Below are 22,727 nucleotides of genomic sequence, written 5' to 3' on the forward strand. Positions count from 1 at the left end.
GTTTACTTGAGGTTTTTCAAACATTAAAAAATTAATGTGCAGGATCATGACTCACCTGACAAAACACAAGACATATGACTCAGCTGTTCCGTTTAGTGGTTTTGCCCCTAAGGGTGTAGTTTCTGTGCCGTAGCCTGTTGATTGTGCCACGCTTATCAGAAAATGGATTCCTTTTATCCTGGTGTCAGCAACCAATTGGACCCATTCACAGAATTTTCTGTCTCTGCAAAATGATATTTACAAAGCTGAGAAAGTGATTCTTTTAAAAAAACCCTGTGAATCCTGACCCTGAATTTCATTGCTAACTAACCAAACAGCCACATCACTTTGTCCCCTAGAGCTAGAAGGGTTCCATGACTTTGCAAAAACACTATTTTGGGCAAGTCACACATGTGGTGAGTAAGTGACCCAAGATGTCCAGGGGTTGGCTGTTCCCTCCCCTGTGGACTTGCAGGGTTTGTGAGAGAAAACCACGCTGCAGATTCGAAGGCCCCATGAGAGGAGGAGTCATCAGAGGAAGGACGTGTGGAACGGGGCTGCTACTGGCCTTTCTCATCAACCTCTTGACCAGTTCAGTCCCCCCACCTCGCCCCCACCAAACACAAGAAGCTGGTGTTTGTTTCTGGTTTCATGTATAGTCTGGCATATCCAAAAATTAATCTCTTATTGCTTCATGGAGAGTGCCATCAAGAGATATTAAATTCTGGTCAACAGTTTGCACTGTCCGCCATAACCGGTGGCAGCCAGGGTGGGCGTCCCTCTAACCCAACAGGGCCAACCTTTGAGACAGCAGGGTTTGGAGACCCATGCTGGCAGAGTCCAATGCCGCCAGCAGGGGGAGCCCGTGGTCAGAAATCCGCGGCCCGGAGCCGGTGCGGAGGAGGCTGCTGGCCCAGCTCCGCAGTTTGAAGCAGGATCCGAGCCGGTGCTCCTGGTGCTGACAGTCTGGCAAAGGTCAGGACGCGGATATATGCTAGATGCCACGTGAGATGAACTGGGAACGTGGGACACGGTGACGAGTGGCCCTGCTGTGTCCGCGAGGCCCTCCACGCTAGCTGTGTGGGTGCCCGGTTGGGTGGTGGAGCCCCAGTCCTCACTGCACTCCTCACGGTCCTCTGGGCCACGGCACTGCCCCTCCAGCTGCCTGGTGGCCGGGAACCCACCACAGCGGGGCCTCCAGCCCCCACGCGCAGCAGGCAGCCAGCTCAGGCCCGGTGGGGACCCAGGGGTCAGGTCCAGCTTGTCCCCTACCTAACCACTGGCTCCCCGCCTGGGGACACAAACACACCCCTTCCTCCCCACTGGTTGTTCAAAGACCTCAGCCAGTTTGTCCCCCAGCTCTCCTGAGCGTCCCCTCCCTCTGGGACGGGTGTCTTAGAAGAGAAGCTCTTCGCACTGAGTAAACAAGCTGCTAGCTGTGTTTTCCCTTCCTCCTCGGTGCCCCTGCCCCACATCGGCTGTGCCCCCAACACCACCAGCCAGGCGATCAAACGCCCACCACGGGTCCACATCGGTCTCCTGAGATGCGGGGCAGCAGGAGCCAGTTCCTCAGACATGACCAGGCCCAAGTGCGCTGAGAAAGCTGAGTCTCTGGTGCCTCAGGGGCACAGCAGACCCGAACCGCGATGGCTCTCAAAATAACCAGCCGCCCCTCCTGTGAGTCTCTGAAACGTGTCTCTGTGTCCACCGCAGGAAGGGCTTCACTGCACCGATGCTCCGCTTCTGAGCCCGCGCCGGTGGGAAGACGTGGCTCTGCCTGGGACGTGGGAGCCTCGCCGTTGGCCCTGACAAAGGTCTGGCAGCGTACGTGGGAGCTGCTCACGCCCGGTGGGTGGGTCTGTCGGGCCCTGGCCCCCTTGCCCGCAAAGCCAGGAGATTCTAGGCTAACCTGTGACATGAGCATACCCAGCAGTTTTCTATACTAGGAGCAGGTTTTAAGAGAATGAAGGCTGACAAAATAATTCTTGTGGACAAATTATGGAAAGTTTCGAGTTTTTCAAACTCTTCCAAAATCTTCCGTGGTGCAAGACAGTATGTGATGCCCAGGGTGATGGAGAGACCACGGCCCCTCGCAGCAGCCATCCAAGGCCCAGCTGCGTGGGGAGGGCGTCCGCTGGTGGCCGCTGCTCTGACCAGCCCAGACCCGCAGGGCGGCTGCTCGGAGGCCGGGTTAGACGTGCAGAACCACCAACCAGGCTGGGCAGAGAGAAAAGACCTTGGCGCAGGCAGCAGAAGAGATGAAGTGGCCAGTCAATGTACTGAAACCACGGACAGTGCCCCAACCAAGGGGCCCGGGAGGGGCCGGCGAAGCAGCAGCATCTGAGCTCTCCCCTCCAACGCGCATGCCTGACCATCAGGCCCTCCCCCCCTCCCCACCCCTCAGCCTGTAATCTTAGAGGGCTCGCTGCTTTCCTTCCACTAGAAAACAAAAACCCAGAACCTGCTACCGTGCTCTTTGCAGGAGTTCCCTTCCTTTCCCGGTAAGTCCGAGTCGGGACCCTCCTGCCTTGCAGCGCAGCGCGACCTCTAGTGGACGGGCTGATCTTGGGGCTGACCACGGGGGTGGGTAAGCAGAGATGTGGGGGCCCGCATGTCAGGCAATACTCCGCGGGGGGACTTCCTAGAGGAACGGGAAAGACCAGGGGAGGACCCACAGCAGAGCCGGTCACCGCACGCGTGACCCGCGTGAGAGGCCAGAGCGGCTGCAGGTGCCTGTGAGGTGCCTGACCTGAGAGGTTTGTCGGCTAAGGAGGTGTGTTTGCTGCTGTGAGCAGCCGGTAAGAAACCCGGCTCCTCCTGGGAAGCAGCAAGGCCCTCTCACGTGAAGGGGGACGCGGTGGGGAGAGTGCGTGCGCCGGAGCAGGAGAGGAGAGTGGGCAGAGGCGGCCAGCAAGGGTGGTGGGTCGTGGCTGGGGTCCTGGCCCGGGTGTTCGCCGGGGTCCTCATGAGCCGAGGACTAGGGACGATCAGCGTTCTGCATTTTCTCAAGTGCCTGCGCCTTGGGGTGGGCGCTGAGCAGGCAGACGGTGGGCTCACGTCCAGGACGGACGGAGGGAGCAGAGGCGTTTCTGCAGCAGGCAGGAGCCAGAGGAAGAGCAGGAAGGAAACATCGGCCGCTGGAGGTGGGCGGACCCGGTCGCTGTCCACACACTTCAGGGCACAGCGCTACCAGGGAGGCCGGGCTGTGCGGATCCTGCAGCTACCAAGGGACACGGTGTTGCTCTTGTCTCGGAAGGAGCTGGGAAGAAAAGGGGGCACCAAGGTGGTCCCTGAGTCGCTCAGGTTGAAGAGCTGGTGTCAGAGGCCCTGGTACGGATTTGGAGGCAGTGGGTCCTCGTAGAGTTCAGAGGATTGTACGTGGGGAAAGGCTGCTGCAAACGGTAGGGGTGGGGCCCTCCTTGTGAAAGAGTTTGGGAAGCCCGCCTGTCAATCACCAACCAAAGCAGCTGTAAAGTTTAGAGACGAGGCAAGAGCGCCCCCATGTGGCCGTGCATGAACATTACCTGTGCAGGCCGCGTTGGAGAGGTTAAGTGGAGATTTTTCACTGTTACCAAAACACTGGGTACTACTTGAATGAGCTATCAGGAGCCTCCGTGGCTCTTGCGATTAAAAAGAAGAAAGAAGACAAAGCTACTCCAGGAAAGCTGGAACTCGAGCCCACAGTGAACAAACACCAGTCCACGCCCCTGGAGCGGGAACCAAACGGAGACCAACGTGTGGTTCTGCGAGCCCGCCCACCTCCTTTTTCCTAAACCAATGGGACTACGGGAGCCAGTTAACACAGAGCGAACGGAAGTGCGGCCTGCAGGTCCGTGCACAGAGGGAGAGCTAAAACGGGGGGGTGCATATTTGACATGCCACATGCAGAGACTCGGCTGTTTGTGTGACCTTGAAGCTTCCAGAAGGGCATGTGCTGCCACACTCCCTGCCTTTGTCCCAGGGCCCCACGCAGCTGGACATCTGGTGAGGCACTGGCGTCATTAACCAAAATGGGGCAAAGAGTCATAATTACAGGAGCTACCATTATCACATGCCCCCTCCGTGCACAGGTGACCTTCTCTTGGTTATCTCTGTAGTTAACCAGCTGGGCGGGGGACGCCGTGTGGGCTTCCGCGGTGTCCTCGAGGCCCCAGGCTCCGACCCAGTCCTGCTCTGCTCCTCAGTGATGGGGACCCTCCTCCGGCCTGGGTCTGAGTTCAAGCCAGCTCCCCCTCCCCTTGACTGGGCCTGGATGAGTCACCGACCCGTCATTGAGGGTTACAGACCAGGAGTCCACTCCAGCTGGTTTAACAGCAAGGGGTTTTTGGGAGGTGCAGAGGGTTCACGGGTCATCGGGAGGGCCAGGCAGACTCCTGTGGGTCTCAGAAAGTCACCAGAGACTTGGGCCTTCAAGGGATCTGCGCCTCTTCCACAGTCAGGAAGCTGCTGCATAAGAGGCCACCTCCCCCTACAGTAAACTGGGGCGCCACCACCACCGTCATTATCTCTGCATCCTGGCACAGCTGCTACCCACCAGGGAGCAAGCCCGTGGGAAAGCCATTGCCACCGAGGTCTCGCCCAGACCTGGCCAACTCGGCAGAGGCCCAGGCTCTCTCTGCAGAGGTGCTGTCAGCGAGGACGCCTGGAGATTCAGACTCTGAGAGAGACCGGGGCACCAGCCCCGAGCTCCATGCGCCCGCACCTCCGCTCCTGTCTGTCACAGACGTCTCACAGAGGGCAGTGCCTCCGTCCCGGCCACGGACCCACTGGATGCATCGTCGTGGCCTAAAGCCCCTGGTTTTCTCAGACTCCACCTGACGCCTTCTCTCTGTTGCAGGATCCCAGCCAGCCTCTCCCCCCCCCCCCACGTCCACCGTGCCTCGTCCCAGGACGCCTTGAACACTCTGTCAAGAAAACAACAAGGGCCCTGGCTGGTGTAGCTCAGTGGATTGAGCACAGGCCTGCAAACCAAACAGTCACGGTTTGGGTCCCAGTCAGGGCACATGCCTGGGTTGCAGGCCAGTTCCCAGCGGGGATGCATGAGAGGCAACCATGCATTGATGTTTCTTTCCCTCTCTCCTTCCCTTCCCCTCTGAAGATAAATAAACAAAATCTTTAAAAATAGAAAAGAAAAAGAAAACAACAAGGTTCCAATTACCTTTGGTTGCAACATGTGTAACTAAAACCCATAAAAAATGTTTAATTCTTACTTTTCTAAAGGCTAATCATCAGAAGAGTTGAACACAGATGAAAGGACAAACCGTAACGCTCACATCTTGAGAAAATAGTTCAAGGTCCTTTTGGGGGCTGTACTAGTGGACAACTATAAGTAGTAACCTGAACCCCTTTCGTTGTTCTGGAAGCAAGTAATTGGGATAGTAAAGGCCAGCCAGCCTTCCCGTCTGCTTTGTTCACATCTCATCTCCCAGCAGAGGGACTTCTCTGACTCATTTTCTCTGGCACCCTCACACTCGGAACGCTGGCCCCGTAGTGAGCTGGTCTTGCAGGACCGCGCTCTTTGGCGTTGGGTGTGGGCAGGTCAGCACCCCCACCCCCCACCCCACCCCCCGAGAGAGCGATCTGGGCAGCGGCTTGTGATGCTCACACACGCCTGTGAGATCGGTGTGCACTAGCTCTGCTCACATGTCCCTCGGGGGGACCGGGGCAGGGACCGGGGCTCTCACTGGGGGCTCTCTGTCCGTCCCCATTCCAAGTGACTGTGTTTCATGTGTGCCCCACGAGTGTCCCAGGGGTGTCCCGAGTGAACGGCAGACCTAGACTAGGCTCACAGGTAGCATTCCAGGAGGCTGACGTGCCCCCAGGACTTTGTCTGGATGTCACCCAGGGGCTTCCATGGAGTCTCCCGGTCAAGGCACAGGATGCTGAGTGCAGTCTCCCCCCACCCCCATGCTCTCGCCCCCACATGGAACCTCACGGCACTTTCTCTGTCATGGGTGCACCATGCGCTGAGAGTCTTGCTGAAGAAGATGGTGAATTTTGCTTGCTCGACAGCACGATGAACTCCACAGTTCTGGGGGGGGCGGGATATGAGGATATGAAAGAGAGGTAAAGGGCCGGTAATGTGCATTTTTGCTTCGCTAAGGTGGGGATTCATTTGGACAATGGAAATATTTACGTGTGCCTCCATGGGACAGGCATAAGCTAGGGGCTGGGAAAACTGTGGCCCCGTCAGAAACCTGACTCGCGTGGCACCGCACCAGCACAGGGGCCAGCACCCAGTAAGCAAGTTAGGGGGTGGAGTCAACCCCCAGCTGAGGCCAATGCCTTCAGAACTCAGTATGTCTGCTGTTGAGTGGGTTCCCAGTCCACACGCGTCGGAGCTCTTTAGTCCATTTCTATTATTGATCTCAAAGCGGCGAAGCGATCCAATGGCGACTGTAAAAGGTGAAGAGACCGGGAAGCACACGTTGGTAGTTACAGAACAGTCCTGAGGACCTGCCGCATGCAGAATATAGTCAGTCACGTCGTGACGATGACGTCTGCCACCCGGTGGGTGCCAGACTTACCAGCTCTAAGTTCGGCACGTGCCGAAGCTCCTCTCCCTCAGAGGCTCCTCAAGGCCCCATTGCACCTGCCTCTCCAGCCTCCGCCCAGTGTCTCCGTGGGCACCATGCGCTCAGGGTGCAGGGCAGCCGCCACCTCCTCCTGGGCTGGGGCGGGACAGGGGGGGGGAGGTGACACACAACCATGGACAGGTGGCAGTGCCATTCCAGGCCCTTCCCACACCCTCCCGAGTTCCCTTTCGTCCTCGCCGTCCCTCTAACAGGGGACAGGGTGGAGGGAGGGCCTAAGGTGCAAATAGCGTTCAGGGAGAATGTGTTTCTTTCTATCTGTAGGATGGTTTAACCAAATGGTGTTAGAGCCCCTGATGAGAGCCGGTTTTTAGCCCCAGGCATCTAGAAATGGGGGGATGAGAAGGTGGCCACAGAATTAAGAGGAAATCTCAGCAAGGGGTCCTGTGGACCTCGGGATCGCGCCCAGGACTAGCCTCGTCAGCCGCGGGTTCTGCTGCCAGGGTCGCAGACCGGCCAGGTGGCCCGTGGCTCTGAGCGCAGGTCCCGCGCCCTTCAGGCTGTCGGCTGATTGGAGGCCCTCAGGAGAGGAGCCCCAAGAGCTGTGCTGGGGGGCTAGGCACGGGGCCACGGCCGCGTCCCAGGGTGGCCCACCTGGGGTCCCCTGCTCCCTCCACCACTGCCCCCTCCCGGGGCTCATCCAGCGGCACGTCCTCAGCCCCACCTGGGAAATCCTGCTCCCCGGGTCCTCTGCGCCCCTCAGGGTTTCCTGACACGGAAACAGATGCGTCTGGAAAGCCTGCAGTTACACCGTCCGCCAACAGAGGGCGCGAGGACGCACCGTCCTCCGGCGCCGCTGCTCCCCCGGGTGACCTTCCTGAAGCGCAGACCTGGGAGGTGGCCCTGCTGGCGCACCTGCCGCACCTGGTTTGACCCCTTTCGGGGACCCCGGGGGGGCGCGCTCACATCGGAGGGAGCGCGCAAGGCCAGCCAGGGGGTGGGGCTGGAAACTCTCAAATGTCCGGTTCCGTTTTTCACCTCAAACTTTAACATTCTACAGTTTTCTGCATTGTTTGCAGTGTAAATAATACATACGTGTGGTACATATTGTAACGCCATTATCAATGAAAAGGTACATCTGTTGAGAAGGGTTTTTACATTTCTATTTACTGATTTTTTTAGAGAAAGAAGCGTTGATTTGTTCTTCCGCTTGTTGATGAATTCATCGGTTAATTCTTTTTTTAACTTTACTTATTGATCTTTAGAGAGAGAAAGATAGGGAGAAAGTGAGGGAGAGAAACACCAGTGTGTGGTTGTCTCTCAGGGGCCCCCCAAGGGGACCTGGCCCACAACCCGGGCATGTGCCCTGACTCAGAATCGAACCAGCAACCCGTTGGTTCACATTGAGCCACTGAGCCACACCAGCCAGGGCTCATAGGTTGATTCTTGTATGTGCCCTGACCAGGGATTACACAGCCTGGGTGTATCAGGACAATGCTCTAACCAACTGAGCTACCCAGCCAGGACTTTTTAAAGTTTTCACTGATGGGGTGAAGATCAGAAGGGTTTGGAGAGCACACCCCTTAGCTTGGTGGGCAAGGCCCTGACAGACCCGGCCTGCCTGCGTTCCCCGGCCCAGGGGCTCACAAGACTCAGCAAGCACTCTGGTCTCTGAGATTTTGCTCAAGCGACCTCTGTCTGCAGCCTCACCTGTCCTCGCCTGTCCTCGCCCCAGCGTCTTTGCTGCCAAACCCAAACAGCACCCCTTCCTGCCTGCCCAGCACCCGGTCAGTGTCTGTCCCAAGCACCCTGTCCTATAATGGACTATAATGGACCAGTGGCCCAGTGGTCTGTGCCCAGGACCCGGGCCGAGCTCCGGAGGGCAGAGATACACACTTCCTTTTGGACTGCCCACTACTTAAGCCATTTCCAGGCAGCACGCAAGCGTTCCCTAAATGTTTCTCGTTTTCTTTTGAGAGGAGAGGATGTAACAATCATAAAATGCAAAAGATAGTAATGCCTGCTGAATCAGGCTGACTTCAGAACATCAGTGACTCAGAACGCTGAAGCTGAATTCCTCCCTCACGTTACAGTCTGATGTCATTAAGGTGGGGGGAGAGAGCGGGGAGGGGTATACTCTGCTCCTCACAGTGATTTAGGGGTCAGGCTTTTGTCTGGGGCCCTGGGGTCTGCCACAGGGCTTCCTGCCCACATTTCATAGGCCGGAACTCAGCCACATGGCACCTGCCACCTCACTGCAAGGAGCTTGGGAATGCAGTGCGGCCTGGGCCCCGGGGGAGAGGGGACGTGGCACTGGTGGGCCCCACTGGTGGGCACCGGGGGTCTCTGACACACCGAGGCTGTGAGACACCAGGAGTGGCTGTGCGCAGCCGGGCCGAGCTCGGGCGGTCTCGGTCCACTGAGTGTTTTCAGGCGCGGCACTGTTTGGAACTGCGCATGATTCTGAAATGTTGCAGCCTCTGGGTCCCCAGACGTGTTTCAAGGCCAGAGCTGCTACGGAGGACCAGTTTCGGAGTCACCTCCATGGTCACCAACTCCAGCAACTAGCTGCGTGGACGTGAAGACAGCCATGACTCCCCAACAAATCCACACAGGTTCCCACTCAGTCCGGAGGTGCACCCCACATTCGGGTGACGCTCCTGCTTGGCCCCAAAGGGGGTGCTTTGGGCCGAAGGAGCTCGGTTATAAGAGGGTGTGGCTGGGAGGGCAGCATGTGCCCCAAACAGACTTGAACCGGCGGGAATAGTGGTGATTTGAGTTCTATGGTCTTAACACCAAAGACAAGATTTCAGCTGGGGAACGAACGATACAGCGATATTCTCAGCATCCTTCCAGCAGTTGCAAATGAAAAGTGGTTTAGAATTGTAACTCAGGGGTGGGTTCAGTTTGAAGTCAGGAGAGCTTTTTATTTGAAAAGGGGGAAGGCTTAGAGGGAAAGACTCCGGGGAACTGACGCGATCTCCTGTGAGAACCAGGCGGTCCGAGACACCGGCGTGCACTGCGGGACCGGGGACAAAGGCGGGGGTGCTCCGGAGTCTGGGCGCCCCCCCCGACCCACTGGGAAGCCGAGGCCTCTGGGACTCGGGGAGCCAGCCAGGGCCGGATGTCTCTCACAGACGCAGTCCCCAAAGTGAGTCCCTGCCAAAGTCCTTGTGGGCTCGGAGGTGAGGAATTCCAGCGAAGGAGGCAAGTGGACCCAGGTGCACTCCCAAAGGGAGCCAGGTACTTGTGCTCGAAGAGGGTGCCCCGTGTGGGCTCACGCCACGCTGGCCCGTAGTCGGACAGTGGTCCAACGCCCACCTACCCTGCCTCTTCCAGGTGGTGTTCTGACGGCCCTCGCAGGCCACGGGGCCCCGAGAGGCGGGTCGGGGAGACCCACGCATTTCTGTCTGGCACTGTTGGGAAAGAGTTCGTTTTTCTCTGGGGCTTGCTCAGTGTGCAGAAGAGAAACCTGAAGCTCATTTGGTTCCTCGGAGGGGGGACTGCATCTGAGAATGAAGCCACCACAGAGGAAAGTGAAACCAGGAAGGGGACAGATGTCCCTAACAACCTGGGTCAACTCATACCTGACATCCTCTCTTGATTTTGTTTAAAGATTTTATTTATTATTTATTTCTAGAGAGAGGTGAGGGGAGGGAGAAAGAGAGGAAGGGAAACATCAATGTGTGGTTGCCTCTCATGCGCCCCCTACTGGGGAGCTGGCCTGCAATCCAGGCATGTGCCCTGACTGGGAATGGAACTGGCGACCCTTTGGTTTACAGGCCGGCACTCAGACCACTGAGCCACACCAGCCAGGGCCTTTCTTGATTTTTTAAAATATGTGAACCAGGTGTTGTTTGTGAGCTTTACTCAAGAGAGCCCGAATTCGATTTCTGTAACAAGCAGTTAAAAAGCATTACTATGCTGATATTTGATCCACTGTGATTTTTTTTTCCCATTCACTCAGTAAACATTTGCAGAGCCTTTGCTGTGTGCTGGGCACCACCACCACGCTGGGAGCGAGGACATCAGGCCAGTCAGAGCTCCTCCAGGGGTCACACCCCAGGGGAAGAGACGCTCGGAGCCATAGCCACGGCGCCGCATGACGGTCACTGTGATGCCAGTTTGTACGAGATGTGAAGTCTGTACCTGACGGCCCCTGAGAGTGGAAGGTGTGTATAAACTTCATGGAGGAGGCAGCGGCTGAGCAGGGGACTGTTTCCAGAGTGGGACAAAGAAACGGAAACTTACCTACGCAGTTGGCCGAGGGCGGCCAGGGTTTGGAAAATCCGAACGTGGACGGAGGTTGGCGGGCTGTGGCTCTGGGGGGAGGAGTTGAGGGCCCTGCGCGCCGGCGCCCGCTGACCCGCCTGGACGTGCTGTCTCCTCAGCAGGCCAGCTTTTGTGTGCTCCGTCATTGAGACCCACCTCCTCTGTCCCCTCCCTACACCAGGCAGGGACACAGCCAAGGGCGGGGGTGAAAGTGGGGTGTCCACGGTCTATGCTCAGCAAACCCACTGGCAGAAATCCATGGTGACACGGAAGGAATGTCCACCACTGTCCACAGTGGTCACCAGAACTGTCTGCCCCGCCCTGGACCCTCCATGAGGCTTCCCGCCTCTGACATCCAGCTCTGGCCTTGGGCTCCCCGATGTCCAGGATGCAGGGTGACCCAGCAGCCCAGCCAGGGACCTTGACTATTGGGAATTTGCTCACGAATTCCCTTTAGGGCCTTCCGGCTCCGCTCCCACCAGGAAATCAATGTCCGTGCCCCCTTCCCACCCCCTTGCTTCATCCACGCGTGCCCCCGAACGGTGTCAGCACCTGCGAGAACGGGGCTCTGGGTGGTAGACCGAGTCTTGTCTCTCCCTTCCCTTCAAGGCCAGTGGCGCCGACAGCAGCACCCAGCTCTGGATGACAGGGTTACTGGGACGTGCAGTCCTAGAAACCTGCAGAGGAATCGGGGACGGCCGATCATCTGACATCCTCTTGTAATTAATCCGCTGTGCACCGTGCCTCCCTAAGTGGGACAGTCGCCACCGGGTCGCGAAACCGTTTAACTCTGTGTAGCCTCACCTTCGGGGGGAATCCTGGCCCACACATTTCCCAAAGCCTCTCTCTTATCATAAAGTGAACAATGAATAAACCCTTTGAGAAAATCTTGTGCCAACTTCAAAATATGCACAAAACACAAGGGAGCTCCTTATCCCGTCTTCCAAACGGACTTGATGGGCTTCGCTGGGCTCCTATAACTGTAGGTAGGGCCTTTCTCAGTTTGTCTTCCTCCTTTGCACATGGGGCTCTGGGGGGCCGGGTTCAGGTGGTGTTCGCCTTTGCTCCTCCTGCTCGTCCTTGGTCGTGGCCCGTGCTGAGCCCCGCTGCCTGCCGCCTTTGCCTCCCTCCGCTGCGGCTGCCTGCCCTGCGCTCCGCGAGAGGAATGGGGTCCCTCAGAGCACCCTCCCTGTAGGCTCCTTGTCGCACTCCGGGCTGCATGCCGGGGGCCAGCAAGGTGCCAGCCAGCCAGTAAATGCCCAGCAAACGTTTGTTGAGTGACTGAATGATGTTACGATTGCTGTGAGCACCGGCCTCGCACCTTCTGTTCCGATTTTCTTGGCTGAGCTCATTTCTAACCCTCTGCACTGCAGCCTCTCTGTCCGTGGGACGGCATTCTTCCCTTGGCCCCCTCGGTTTCTTGTTGCCTTGCCACCTCCCGGGGTCATCTCGTGCCCTCAGTCTGGCCTGTCTGCCTGGCCCCCTTCCCCTGTCGCCGTCCTCGTGGACCCATGTTTAGCTCCCCAGACTCCCCTCCCAGGTCCGCCCCCCACCCTCCCTGCAGGGCCCAGTTGCTAGCTCTGGACTGTCCGGGTCAGAGGTTTCAGACCGAGTTCCCCGCGTGACTTTCCCACAAGCAGCGCCTCTCGAACAGCGGTGACAAAGCTGCACACTGTCTTCCAGGTGTGTCCCCATGAGCTGGCCAACATGGGAAACTTGGCCTGGCTGCCGGGACAGGAAAGGCTCCAGCTTCTGGGCACAGCCTCCTGCTGCTGCCCAGCACCCTGGGCATCCTTGCACTTGGCCGCTGGGCACGGCGCCAGTGGAACGGCACGCCAAGGAGAACAGCGTTTGGAAGCGCAGCTGCCCACAGACATCCAGGGCTGTGACTACAGCCTGGCCAGCCTGCCCTCGGCCGAGGTGCCCGCCAGCAACAGAGGCCGTCTGACCCTCTGGCTCACCAGGTCCCCCGCCCTGGGCCTCCAGCTGAACTTCACGCTGGTCCAGACCTGAGGCTGTCTCTGTGTAGCGCTAACATTTCCCCACGGACTACCTCGCAGTCTGTGGTCCGAAGAGACTTCGCGTCAGTGCGGAGGCTGGGCACCACGAAGGAGCAGAGCTCACTTCTCTGGGGCAAGCCCCAGGGAAGCCCACCGCACACGGGTGCACATTTGTAGCAGTCCTGGGCACGGCCCTTTTCAACAGGCCATTGTCCCTAAAGTCGTACAGCGTCCAGAGTATGGCCAGCATTGCTGACAACATCCCCTACTTTTCTGACTCTAAAACCTTCCCCATTCTGAGCAACAACAGCTACGTGGTCACATTCATTTACTGACCTTGTCACTGTGGCCGACCACCGGGAGCTTTGGCCCACAGGGGATGACTTGAAGACCAGACCTGGGAATGAGGTCATGGGTGCCCCTGCCCATAGTGTCCCCTCCCTGAAGAGCCGCACAGGCAAGTGACCAGCCCGCCCTGCCCCGCGCCCTGCCCAACCGTGGCAGCTGTTTTGGAAAACAAAATAAAAGGAAACCAAAACCGGGCTCAGCTCCATCCAGATACTCGTCTTGAGGGCCAGCTGGAGGCCAGGTCCTTGCTGCCCCTCCAGGCTGTGGAGTCACGAGGGGCAGAAACGGAGTGAGCTGTGCCCACCAGGGGCTCAGCGGAGCTTGGCGTGGGGGGGCGACCCCTGGGAAGGGTGTCTCCCTTCAGAACACAGTCTTCATCGTGTTCTGCTGCGTGTTGTCACAGGCCAGGAATGTTCTCCTAAGCAGAGAATGACAGATTTCAGAGGTCTCGGGACTGTGAGCTCCACAAAACTGTGAGGTTCTCTTAGTCTCGTATTTTCCAAATACCTTGCTAAGAGCAGATGCATTGAGAAAAGGGAGTTTTGTGAGCATATTTGAGGGGAGGCCCGGATAAGGTGGGAACTTAGGACCAAATGAAGGCACCAGAGTTCAAGGAGGGGAATGGAGTGAACACTGGGGATACAAGACCAATCGCACACGCCTCCAGATTTTCCTGGGCCCGGGGGCGGTCTCCTCCTCTTTCTTTCGCTTCTGCTTCTTGGCCTCCTCCTGCCATCGACCCGGTGGTCACTCTTCCCACTCCCCGCCTCCCCCTCCCCCTCCCCCTGCCCCAGAACCGGAACTTAGGTGAGCACCATTGGAGCCACGTTTAACCACACCGGGGGCAAGACATCACGGACGTCGCCACCCCTTGGCTGAAGTGTTCGTCTGACGGATAGACAATGGAAGGGCCTGGGGGACCCAGTCCACTCGGAGGTTCACGCGTGGGAAGGTAAGACATGCCCCATGACACAGTCAGCACAAAGTGGTTTTAGTTATGTGGGTACAAGGGACTGAGGCAACATTTAAAGACTACTTTATTTTTTATTTTAGAGAGAGAGGAAGGGAGGGAGAAAGAGAGGGTGAGAAATATCGACGTGAGAGAGATATATCAATGAGCTTGCTCTTGCACGTGCCCTGAACCAGGGACCAAACCGGCGACCCAGGCACGTGCCCTAAACAGGGATTGAACCGGCGACCTTTTGGTTCGTGGGACGACGCCCAACCCACGGAGCCACACCGGCCTGGGGCCGAGGCGATATTTTAAAAATGAAACTGACTCATCACTGTACAAAGAAATGCTTCCCTCACAGGGGCCCGACTGGCCATTAGAATGTACAGAACCCGTGGCAATTGTGGTAGAAAAGTCCAGACTCAGAGTGCAAGCAAATTAAACAGCGTCGCATCCAGGCAGCAAAATTAGAAGAAATTGTTTCATGAGGAAATAGGAGGGTGTCTTGGGGTGGATGCCTTTCGTTCACATCCGTCGTGGTGTGACTGGAAGATGCCGAAATGTCTACATCCGCTTCATCGGTGGGGGTTGGCCGTCTGGGCTAATTAGCACGAGTCCATAATGTCAGTGTTTAAATTAGGCCACAGCGAAGACCAGAGTGTGAATTTTAATAGAAAAACATAATGACCTCATTACTGACATTACCTCATTTCCGTGGCTTCTGGATTGAAGTCACAGAAAAAGACAAGGAGGGACTCGGCAAAGGGAGGCAAGAAGGACGTAACTTGAAAGATTCATGATAAATCTACTTACTGTCATTTGTTACTCAAAGTGTGAAACTTTGGATTTTGATGGACGTTTACTAAGGAAGTGTAAAATTAAATGATGTTAGACATTCTCAGCATCCGAATGTGGCTATCTTGCACTTGGTGGCTTTTCATAGTTTCAAAGTCCTGTCACCTGGGATTTAAGTGATTCTCGTGAGAAGTAATTGGGGGTCAGTGAGACTTCAGTCAATAAAAATGGGGAGCAGTGTGGTTAGAAATCGAGCTCAGGGTCACGGGCTCTCTGGGCTAAAGACGCAGTTCAGGTTGCCCTGACCAAGGGTGAATGAGGAGCGAGAAAACCCACACGTGGGGGGAGGGGTGGCGTTTGGTGCTCGGCTGCAGGCCTGAGGGACACCAGGGAGCGTGGGGGTGGCGGCAATCTGAAAGGGCCACAGGAGGACAGCTCCGGCCGGGTGTCTGCACGGGAGAGTACAATGGGGACAGATATGATCCTTAGAGAGAATCAGGAGTTCCGGGTTTTTACGTGGAATCTCACAATTAGTAAATGCGGGCACCCTATTCTGCCTTTTTGTTTGTTTCTTGCTCTAGGTGACACTGTGTAGGTCAAACCAACTACGTCAGAGGTCCCCATGAACCCCGGGCTGGCCTATGTTTGTCACCTCTGATTAGTGGTATGTTGGTAAAAGTTTAACCAGCAGCTCTCCAAAGAAAAGAAAGGCACACACACACGTTTATATAAATTTTACTGATATAAAAGATGCCTAGCATACCATTTACAAAGAATAAAATGTATAAGAGTCTTCATTATACACTGTACACACATAGTTAATTCTCAACAGAGCTTCAGCTGATGTTTGCCAAATTCTTGCGTCCCGAGCCAGCCTGGGGCGAAACCGATGAGCTCGTGCCATTCTGGCCGGAATGCTCGCTGGCCTTTTCATTTCCCCAGGAGTCAGAAGAAATCAAACAGCAGAGGCGCATGCGGGAACGCCACCTGTTAGTCAGTGACGTAGGCGACTTTGCTGCTGAGTCAAATACTAGTTTTCCTTGTCCTGCTCTTCCCAAGCCCCTGGCCCCTCGCCCAGCCCTGCACGCTTCAGGCTCTGCAACCGAACGGAACCGTAGAGAAATGATTGCAATGACTGTGTCTTCGGTTCGCCCACGATGCATCATACCTGGATGCATTTAGGCTAATTCCCGATGCACGAAAACACATGCAGTCCACCCTGTAGCTGCCCAAGGCTGTTCTCACAGGGGCCCCAGCCCCGGATGCAGTGACCCAGCCCCAGCTCGGGCGACTGCTCATGAGTCAGTCAGACTGGCTCCGCCCAGGCACCCGGCCGGCCTGCTGGGAGGGTTTCCCTGCGCTTGCTCATGGCTCCCGCGGCCAGGCCAGCTCACTGGGCAGCCCACTTCCAGGTGTGACCAGCACACCGTGACCTGTGTGTGAGCTGGACTTGAATTTTTTTTCCCTAATCCGTTGGTCCTAGGGAATTCGTCAGGGGCCGTAGGTGGGGTTCAAGGGGCAGGCAGAGGAAGCTGTGAGGAAGCACAGAGAGCCGGTGCTCTCGGACTCGCCAGTGGCCAATCCGCCTGTCCTGCTCCCACTCGCTTGTGGCGGGCTGTTTCGCACGCCCCAAGCTGTGTCTCAGTAGCTCAAATAACTTCAGTCCATTTGGGGTGGCCGGTCAGGCATTCAGTCTCTTTCAGGGCTTGGTGTGAGCCAGGGGCAATTTCTTCAAAGGAAACGACGTATTTGCCACTTGATTGAATTCAGTCTTCTACTTAATTGAATTCATCTTCAGATTGCTACCTGATCCCTACGGTCACAGACCTAAATCATTCTTCTGAGAGTCTTTAAGGCTCCGGGGATGCCTGTGGCTGACACCTAACACCCAACATTGAAAAGAGAGCCCACGGCAAAACAATGGGGCACTTGGACACACAGGGACCATTTAGAAGAGGCCCCGAAAAAGCTGACAAGGTCCGAAGGAGGGAGTGGCGGGACCCCGGGTGTTTGGGGGGCAGTGGTGCTCTGGTAAATAACCAGCTCTCCGGGAAAAAAGATCTGATGGAAGATGTGTGCCCATTTCCATGGTGTCAATACTCCTACCGTGGCCAACTGCAGGTTACAATGTGGCATCGCTGAACTTAAAGTTGAGAAGAAGCGGGTCATGAGCTGCAGGAGGCCGGAGTGAGCCAGTTTCTGCATACCAAGAGGGGGACAGTGTTTCAGGCTGGGTCGTAGTCAGAGAACTGGGACGGAGAAGTGTCCTCTGGGTTTGCAAGGGATAAGTCACGGTGACCTCAATAAAACGAGGGTCCATAGAGTGGCTGGAACAGAAGTGAGGTTTCAGGAGAGGCTTTAGGGAGAAATGGGGTGAACGCTGCGGGAGAAAGAGCTGACGGAGCGGGAGACGGCAGGGCCAAGAGAGGGAGGGCCTTGGGGGAGGAGGACACTGAGCACTAGCGGACGGATTCCTTGTTGGCAGGAAGGCTGCTGTTTTCATCTCACAAAGGGAGGCAAGAGACGTGCAGCTGCAGTCAGGCTGGTAGATGAGGTTCCTTCTGAGAGTTAATTACAGAGTTATTGGCTGAGTAGAGCGGGAACGGTTTTGAGAAGAGGTGAACGTGGAGAGCAGGACCGACAAAATGGCGCTGGTCTAGCCAAGACAGCATCAAGTGTACAAAACAAAGTGGAGTCGTTCTGTCAACCAACAGGGCCACCAGTTGGCCATGACGCTTTGGTTCAAGAGGGAAACCACCTAAGTCAGAGCAGACACGTCTGACAAGGGGACACACCCCAGATATCTGCCCACGTGGTCAGAACACCTGTGTCTGCAGAGTGGGACCCCCCCCCCCCGCAGACAGACTCCTGGGGAGAGTCCCCACTGGGCAGTAGGGGCACCTAGACATTTATCGGAAAGACCCGGAAGGGTGGAGTCCACCCCTTTCCAGGTACGACTGAGCTGAGCCCCGCACCCCAGGGGCTGCCCCACGCCACTCCAACTTCCCTTGGCATTGGCCACCGGGGCTCTGCCTGCCGGACGGAGGACATCGCCTGCCCTGCTGCCCACCTGGCTCCAGAGACCCTTCCTCACAAGACTCCGACGACTCCCTGCCCTCCATGCTGTCTCCCGGACCTGCAGACGAGACTCTGGGGCTCGGGGTCACTGTCCCCCACGGACTGCTCTGTGTGTGTGTGTGTGTGTGTGTGTGTGTGTGTGTAGGACAGTAAGTGTGCTGATGCTCGGCTCTGAGCGGACCTGCGTGCAGTCACAGCCGAGTGAACAGCGCGGTCACCGTGTGTGACTCCGGTCTGTTCCTCGGAGCTGGGCTGCTCCGTAGGCAGCGAGCCCAGCAGTTACCCGGCCAACCTACAGGGAAGACTGAGTCACGGACATACCCTCGTGACAGTGGTATAATAATCTCATGGTATGGGAAAGAAAACTTACCAAGGAAACATTAAAAACATGGGTAGATAAATTTGTTGAAGTTACTAAAGGAGACGTCTGGAGCTGTTCACCATCCTGCAGGAAAATGTTTTGCCTCGATCCCAGAAATCTTTACACATTTGCTAATGATAAAGATACTTAAATGGCCATTGCCAGATAGAAAAAAATAAATCATATTGTAATCTCTATCATTTTTACGTCTATACCTGTAGTTCTTAAGACATAGCATCCAATTGATTTCTTCCTAATAGTAACAGCAGTTTTTGTTTACTCACTTGTTTGTTTGGTCTCCAGCACCTGACCACAGATTTGGGAGAAAGATCCCCTGCCTTGTTCGCCGTTGCATTTCTGCTGCCTAGAATGCCCCAGAAGGCCAATAAACCTTGTTGAGCAAGTGGGTTACTGAACTGCCTACTCTGAATGGCAGGCGCATTCCAAAACCACTGAGTAAGCTCACTATTCCCATGCCAGGAAATAAGACATTGTTCACTTTTATCATTGCACTCAAAGTTCAGATGAAGCATAAATAAAAATTCCCTTTCTTTTTGTTGAAGAAACTGTCATTTCAGAAAATGAAGGAATGACCACTACAGGGGAACCGCCAGTGCACCCGTAAATGTTAACTGGCCCTCCACCGGGGCTACCAATGTAACAGACAAATTCACTTTGGAAAACCTGAATCTCTTAAACCTGGATTCCATCAATAGCAACGTTTTTATAGAAAAGATAATCTTCCTGGGTTAGACACAGTGGCTCAGTTCCAGTGGAGTTTGAAAATTTCTGACATGTTTAGGAGACTACTCACATGCTCTGGTTGAAGGTGTTATCTCTCATTACTCGAAATGACTACATAGTCGGGCAAAAGACCTTTCCTCACTCCCACCCACTGCTGAAATGCCAGCGAGCGTATCTGCACGGCTGCATTTAAAAAATAAAAGAAATGAAGAAAAGCTCCTCTCTCAGCAAAAGCTGTAGCTGAAGAGTTATTAAATGGTAAACTTAAAGAAAAACAATCATATAATTTATACAGACAAAATTAACATTATACTAAATTGCACTAACTCTTGGTTATTCTGTGAGAATTCTTTGGTCCTAGTGTTCTTTGGTTCTAACACACACACACTTCAAGTCCTCTGAGCGAAAAAAGCAGCAGCAACACGAGGAACAAACGGACCCCAAGGCACCTGGGGCCGCCCTGCACCGGTGAGGGAGGGGCGCTGCAGCCCTGTTGGCAGAAGACCTGTGAGCAAGAACAGGGGAGGCAGGAGGGGCCCAACTCTGTTTGTTCTCTCTGTTCTTTTCTGCTCCGTTCTCTCTCTCGCTACAACGCGTGCTAGTTTTCTCAGCTCTGGATGGAGTGGACGTGGTAATTCACGGTCTTCCTTCTGCTTTCCATCCATTGAAATTCTGGCCACCAGCAGGGACTCTGTTGACTCTATTTCCAGGGGAAACTCCTGGGAGACTGTGATCAGCCCACCGTGGGTCGGGAGCCCTTGCTCTGCTGAATCTGTGCACGTGGCCAGGCTCCCAGTCTCCTCCTCACTCCAGGGGGCAGTCCCCTGAGGTGGAGGGGATCTATTACCACGTGAAAACCGAATCTACCCAGTGATTTATAACAAATGTACTGTGATCCTGTTTGGGGAATAAGGGGATGTGAGCTGTAGGAAAATGTTAACTTGTATCAACATAGGATAAAACATCTATCGCCCATTGAACAAACATGCCGTTCAGCATCCTTCAGTCCACAAACATTCATTGCCTACCTCGGGCCAGGTTCTCCTGGAAGCGCAGGGAAAACGGCATTGAACACAGTGTGAAGTCTCCGCCCCACAAAGTGCATATTTTACCTTAAGTTAATCGGAACCGCCTTCAGCAAGGCAAGGCTTAATATTTTTAACTAAATGTATTCAGTTTTTTTTTCTCAGAATGGAATTGCATTGTAGTTGTAGAAAGAAAAGAAAAATTCCTAGATCAGGGATTCCTAGACTATCAGATTCCGCCTGCCAAATAAAAAATTTAGATAAAATAAAAAATTGGGGAAGACTCAATAGCTTTCACTACTTCCTAGTTTGCTAGGTAAGGGTGTAAAACAAACACACACACACGACCATCATTATTTCGTGCAAGGAGAGAGTTTTCGGTATCTTCACACGGGAGAGGACAATCTCAGAGCACGGGACTACTTCCTCCCCGAGTGAGGACACACCGTCCTGCCCTTGTCACTTGGCAGCTGGCTGGGGAGAAGTCCCCATGGGCTCACAGACCTGCATCAGGTAACCACCGTTCCAGACTGCGGAGTCCAGCACCAAATCAGCAAACAGACAAAACTGACTCACCTGTTTTGTGTGAATTTATGGGTCAATTATTCCATGTCAAGTCCCAATTTGGCGAAAAAAACGACTGAGTTACTGCTTAGAAAGGTGACTGTTAAACACTAACTATACTTACTGACTTCAACAAAATGAGCGATGTGCGGTTCTGTGCGGTGGTCCTTGTCTTCCCAGGGCACCGGAGACACTCTGATACCAAGTGGTGGTGACAGGCTGTATTCAGTGACCCAATCGGCCCGTTTGGCACTCACAGTGCAGAGGATTGTATAAAGTAACTAAATCCCGCTAATACACTGCTCACAGGCAGTGAAAGCAGCCACTCAGTCTCAGGGGTTCCATTCCCACAAGGTCTGTAACCTCCAGAAGGACCTCTGACCTGCCTGGGCCACAAAGTAACTTTTGAGTGTTTAACTTTACCCTTTAATTACTGAACAGGTAGACAGTCAAAATTACATTTGTTGTCTTTTCACCTCGCGGCTCACTTTAAAACGCAAGCGCGCTCCCGTCCAGCCATATTCCCCAGCGGATGATCTTTTTGAAGTTTTAGGACAGGATGGTAACATAGTTAACACACTGGGCTGTACCACTGTCGCCTCTGCGGCCATCATGCATCTGCTCCTCTGTGTCTTGGCTCAGGTGTCTGGAGGCTGACCGGGCACAATTTGAATCTTTTGTGATGGGAACTGGAGTTCAATTTCACTGACGAGACATCGTTGGAGTCAGAACTTAAACTGATGCTGAACAGCCAGAACATGAGAACTTAGAGAAATCAGAATGGAATGGAAGCCGATCGCTACTTTTCCTGTGAACTGAAAGAGAATGTTGGAGTGTGCTCATAGCCTCAAGCAGTGATTTTCCACCTTTTTCATCTCATGGCACACATAAACTAATTACTAAAATTCCTCGGCACACCAAAATATATGTCTGTGTGTGTATTTTTTTCCATTCTGACCAAAAAAAAAAAGTATCATTTTGATTCACTCACACCGGACAACTATTGTTATGTTTGGCTGTTGTCATTTTATTTGACGGTCTAAGGGGAGAACGGTCAGTGCCCTCGACTAGAGTCAGATAGTGCACTTTTAAAAAATTCTGTCATGGCTGGTGTAGCTCAGTGGATTGAGCACTGGCCTGCGAACCAACCAGTGGGTCACTGGTTCACTTCCCAGTTAGCGCACGTGCCTGGGTTTCAGGCCAGGTTCCTGGATGGAGGACTGTGAGAGGAAACCAACTCATGTTTCTTTCTCTCCCTCTTTTTCCCCTCTCCCTTCCCATCTTGCAAAAAACAAAACAAAACAAAACAAAACACCCCAAAACAAATGAAATCTTAAAAAATAAGATTCTTGTGGCACACCTACTGAAAACCGCTGGCCCACATCATCTTGCCAGTTTCCAAAAGTGAGTCCCGGTGGGCAGATCTCAAATTCAACCAAAGAAAACCAGTGAAAAGAGGCAGATGTGTATGATGTAGAAATTCTCAGTGGGCTTTGGATCGTCCGCTTCAACTTGGAGCTTAAATCTGCAGTTTTGACAGGGTGGCACAGGCAAACAGGCACTCTCACGCTTGCGGGCAGCAGCACAAACTGGCACGGCTTCTAATTGACACCCACTTGGATCTAGCAATTCCAATTCAAGTTCACCCTACAGATGGGACCATTTTTTGAAGCTTTTATTGCAGCATCGATTTATGATACCAAGATTGGAAATAAACTATCAATCATTATGGGACAGGTTACATAAATTATGGTACGCTTCCCCACTGGATCACTCTGTAGCTGGTAAGAGAGACAACTTTTTTTTTTTTTCCAGACTAAACGTGCACTGTGTATACACTGTGTGAAAAAGGCAACTCTAAAAATAGACACACCTGCTTTTAGGTTCGTAGAGTATCTGTAGGGGGTAATGAGACTCTTAACATTGCAATGAACCGGACGGCTTCTACAGCCCGGTGGGCTTTTTTTCAGTACATGGTTGCCCTCTGCAAAGGAAAAGGCCCCAAGTTTGGGGACACAACAGGGAAGCCTGGGAGGTCAACCTCAAGGGCCAGTCCCTGCTCCGGCCTCGCCAGTT

At 54.5% G+C, this 22,727-nt stretch overlaps 1 protein-coding gene across 1 annotated transcript; it reads left to right on the forward strand.

Moving 5' to 3' along the window:
* Positions 1-806: 806 nt before the first annotated feature.
* Positions 807-13,119, forward strand: CUNH21orf62 (chromosome unknown C21orf62 homolog). The gene is given in 6 exon segments (XM_053657941.1): positions 807-934; positions 3,157-3,326; positions 12,522-12,651; positions 12,653-12,786; positions 12,789-12,818; positions 12,821-13,119. Coding segments are annotated over 6 exon segments (891 nt in total).
* Positions 13,120-22,727: the final 9,608 nt, after the last annotated feature.

The sequence above is a fragment of the Artibeus jamaicensis genome, unplaced genomic scaffold (genome assembly GCF_021234435.1).
Source record: "Artibeus jamaicensis isolate MK-2021 breed Jamaican fruit bat unplaced genomic scaffold, CSHL_Jam_final scaffold_474, whole genome shotgun sequence".
In the NCBI taxonomy this organism is placed as follows: Eukaryota; Metazoa; Chordata; class Mammalia; order Chiroptera; family Phyllostomidae; genus Artibeus; species Artibeus jamaicensis.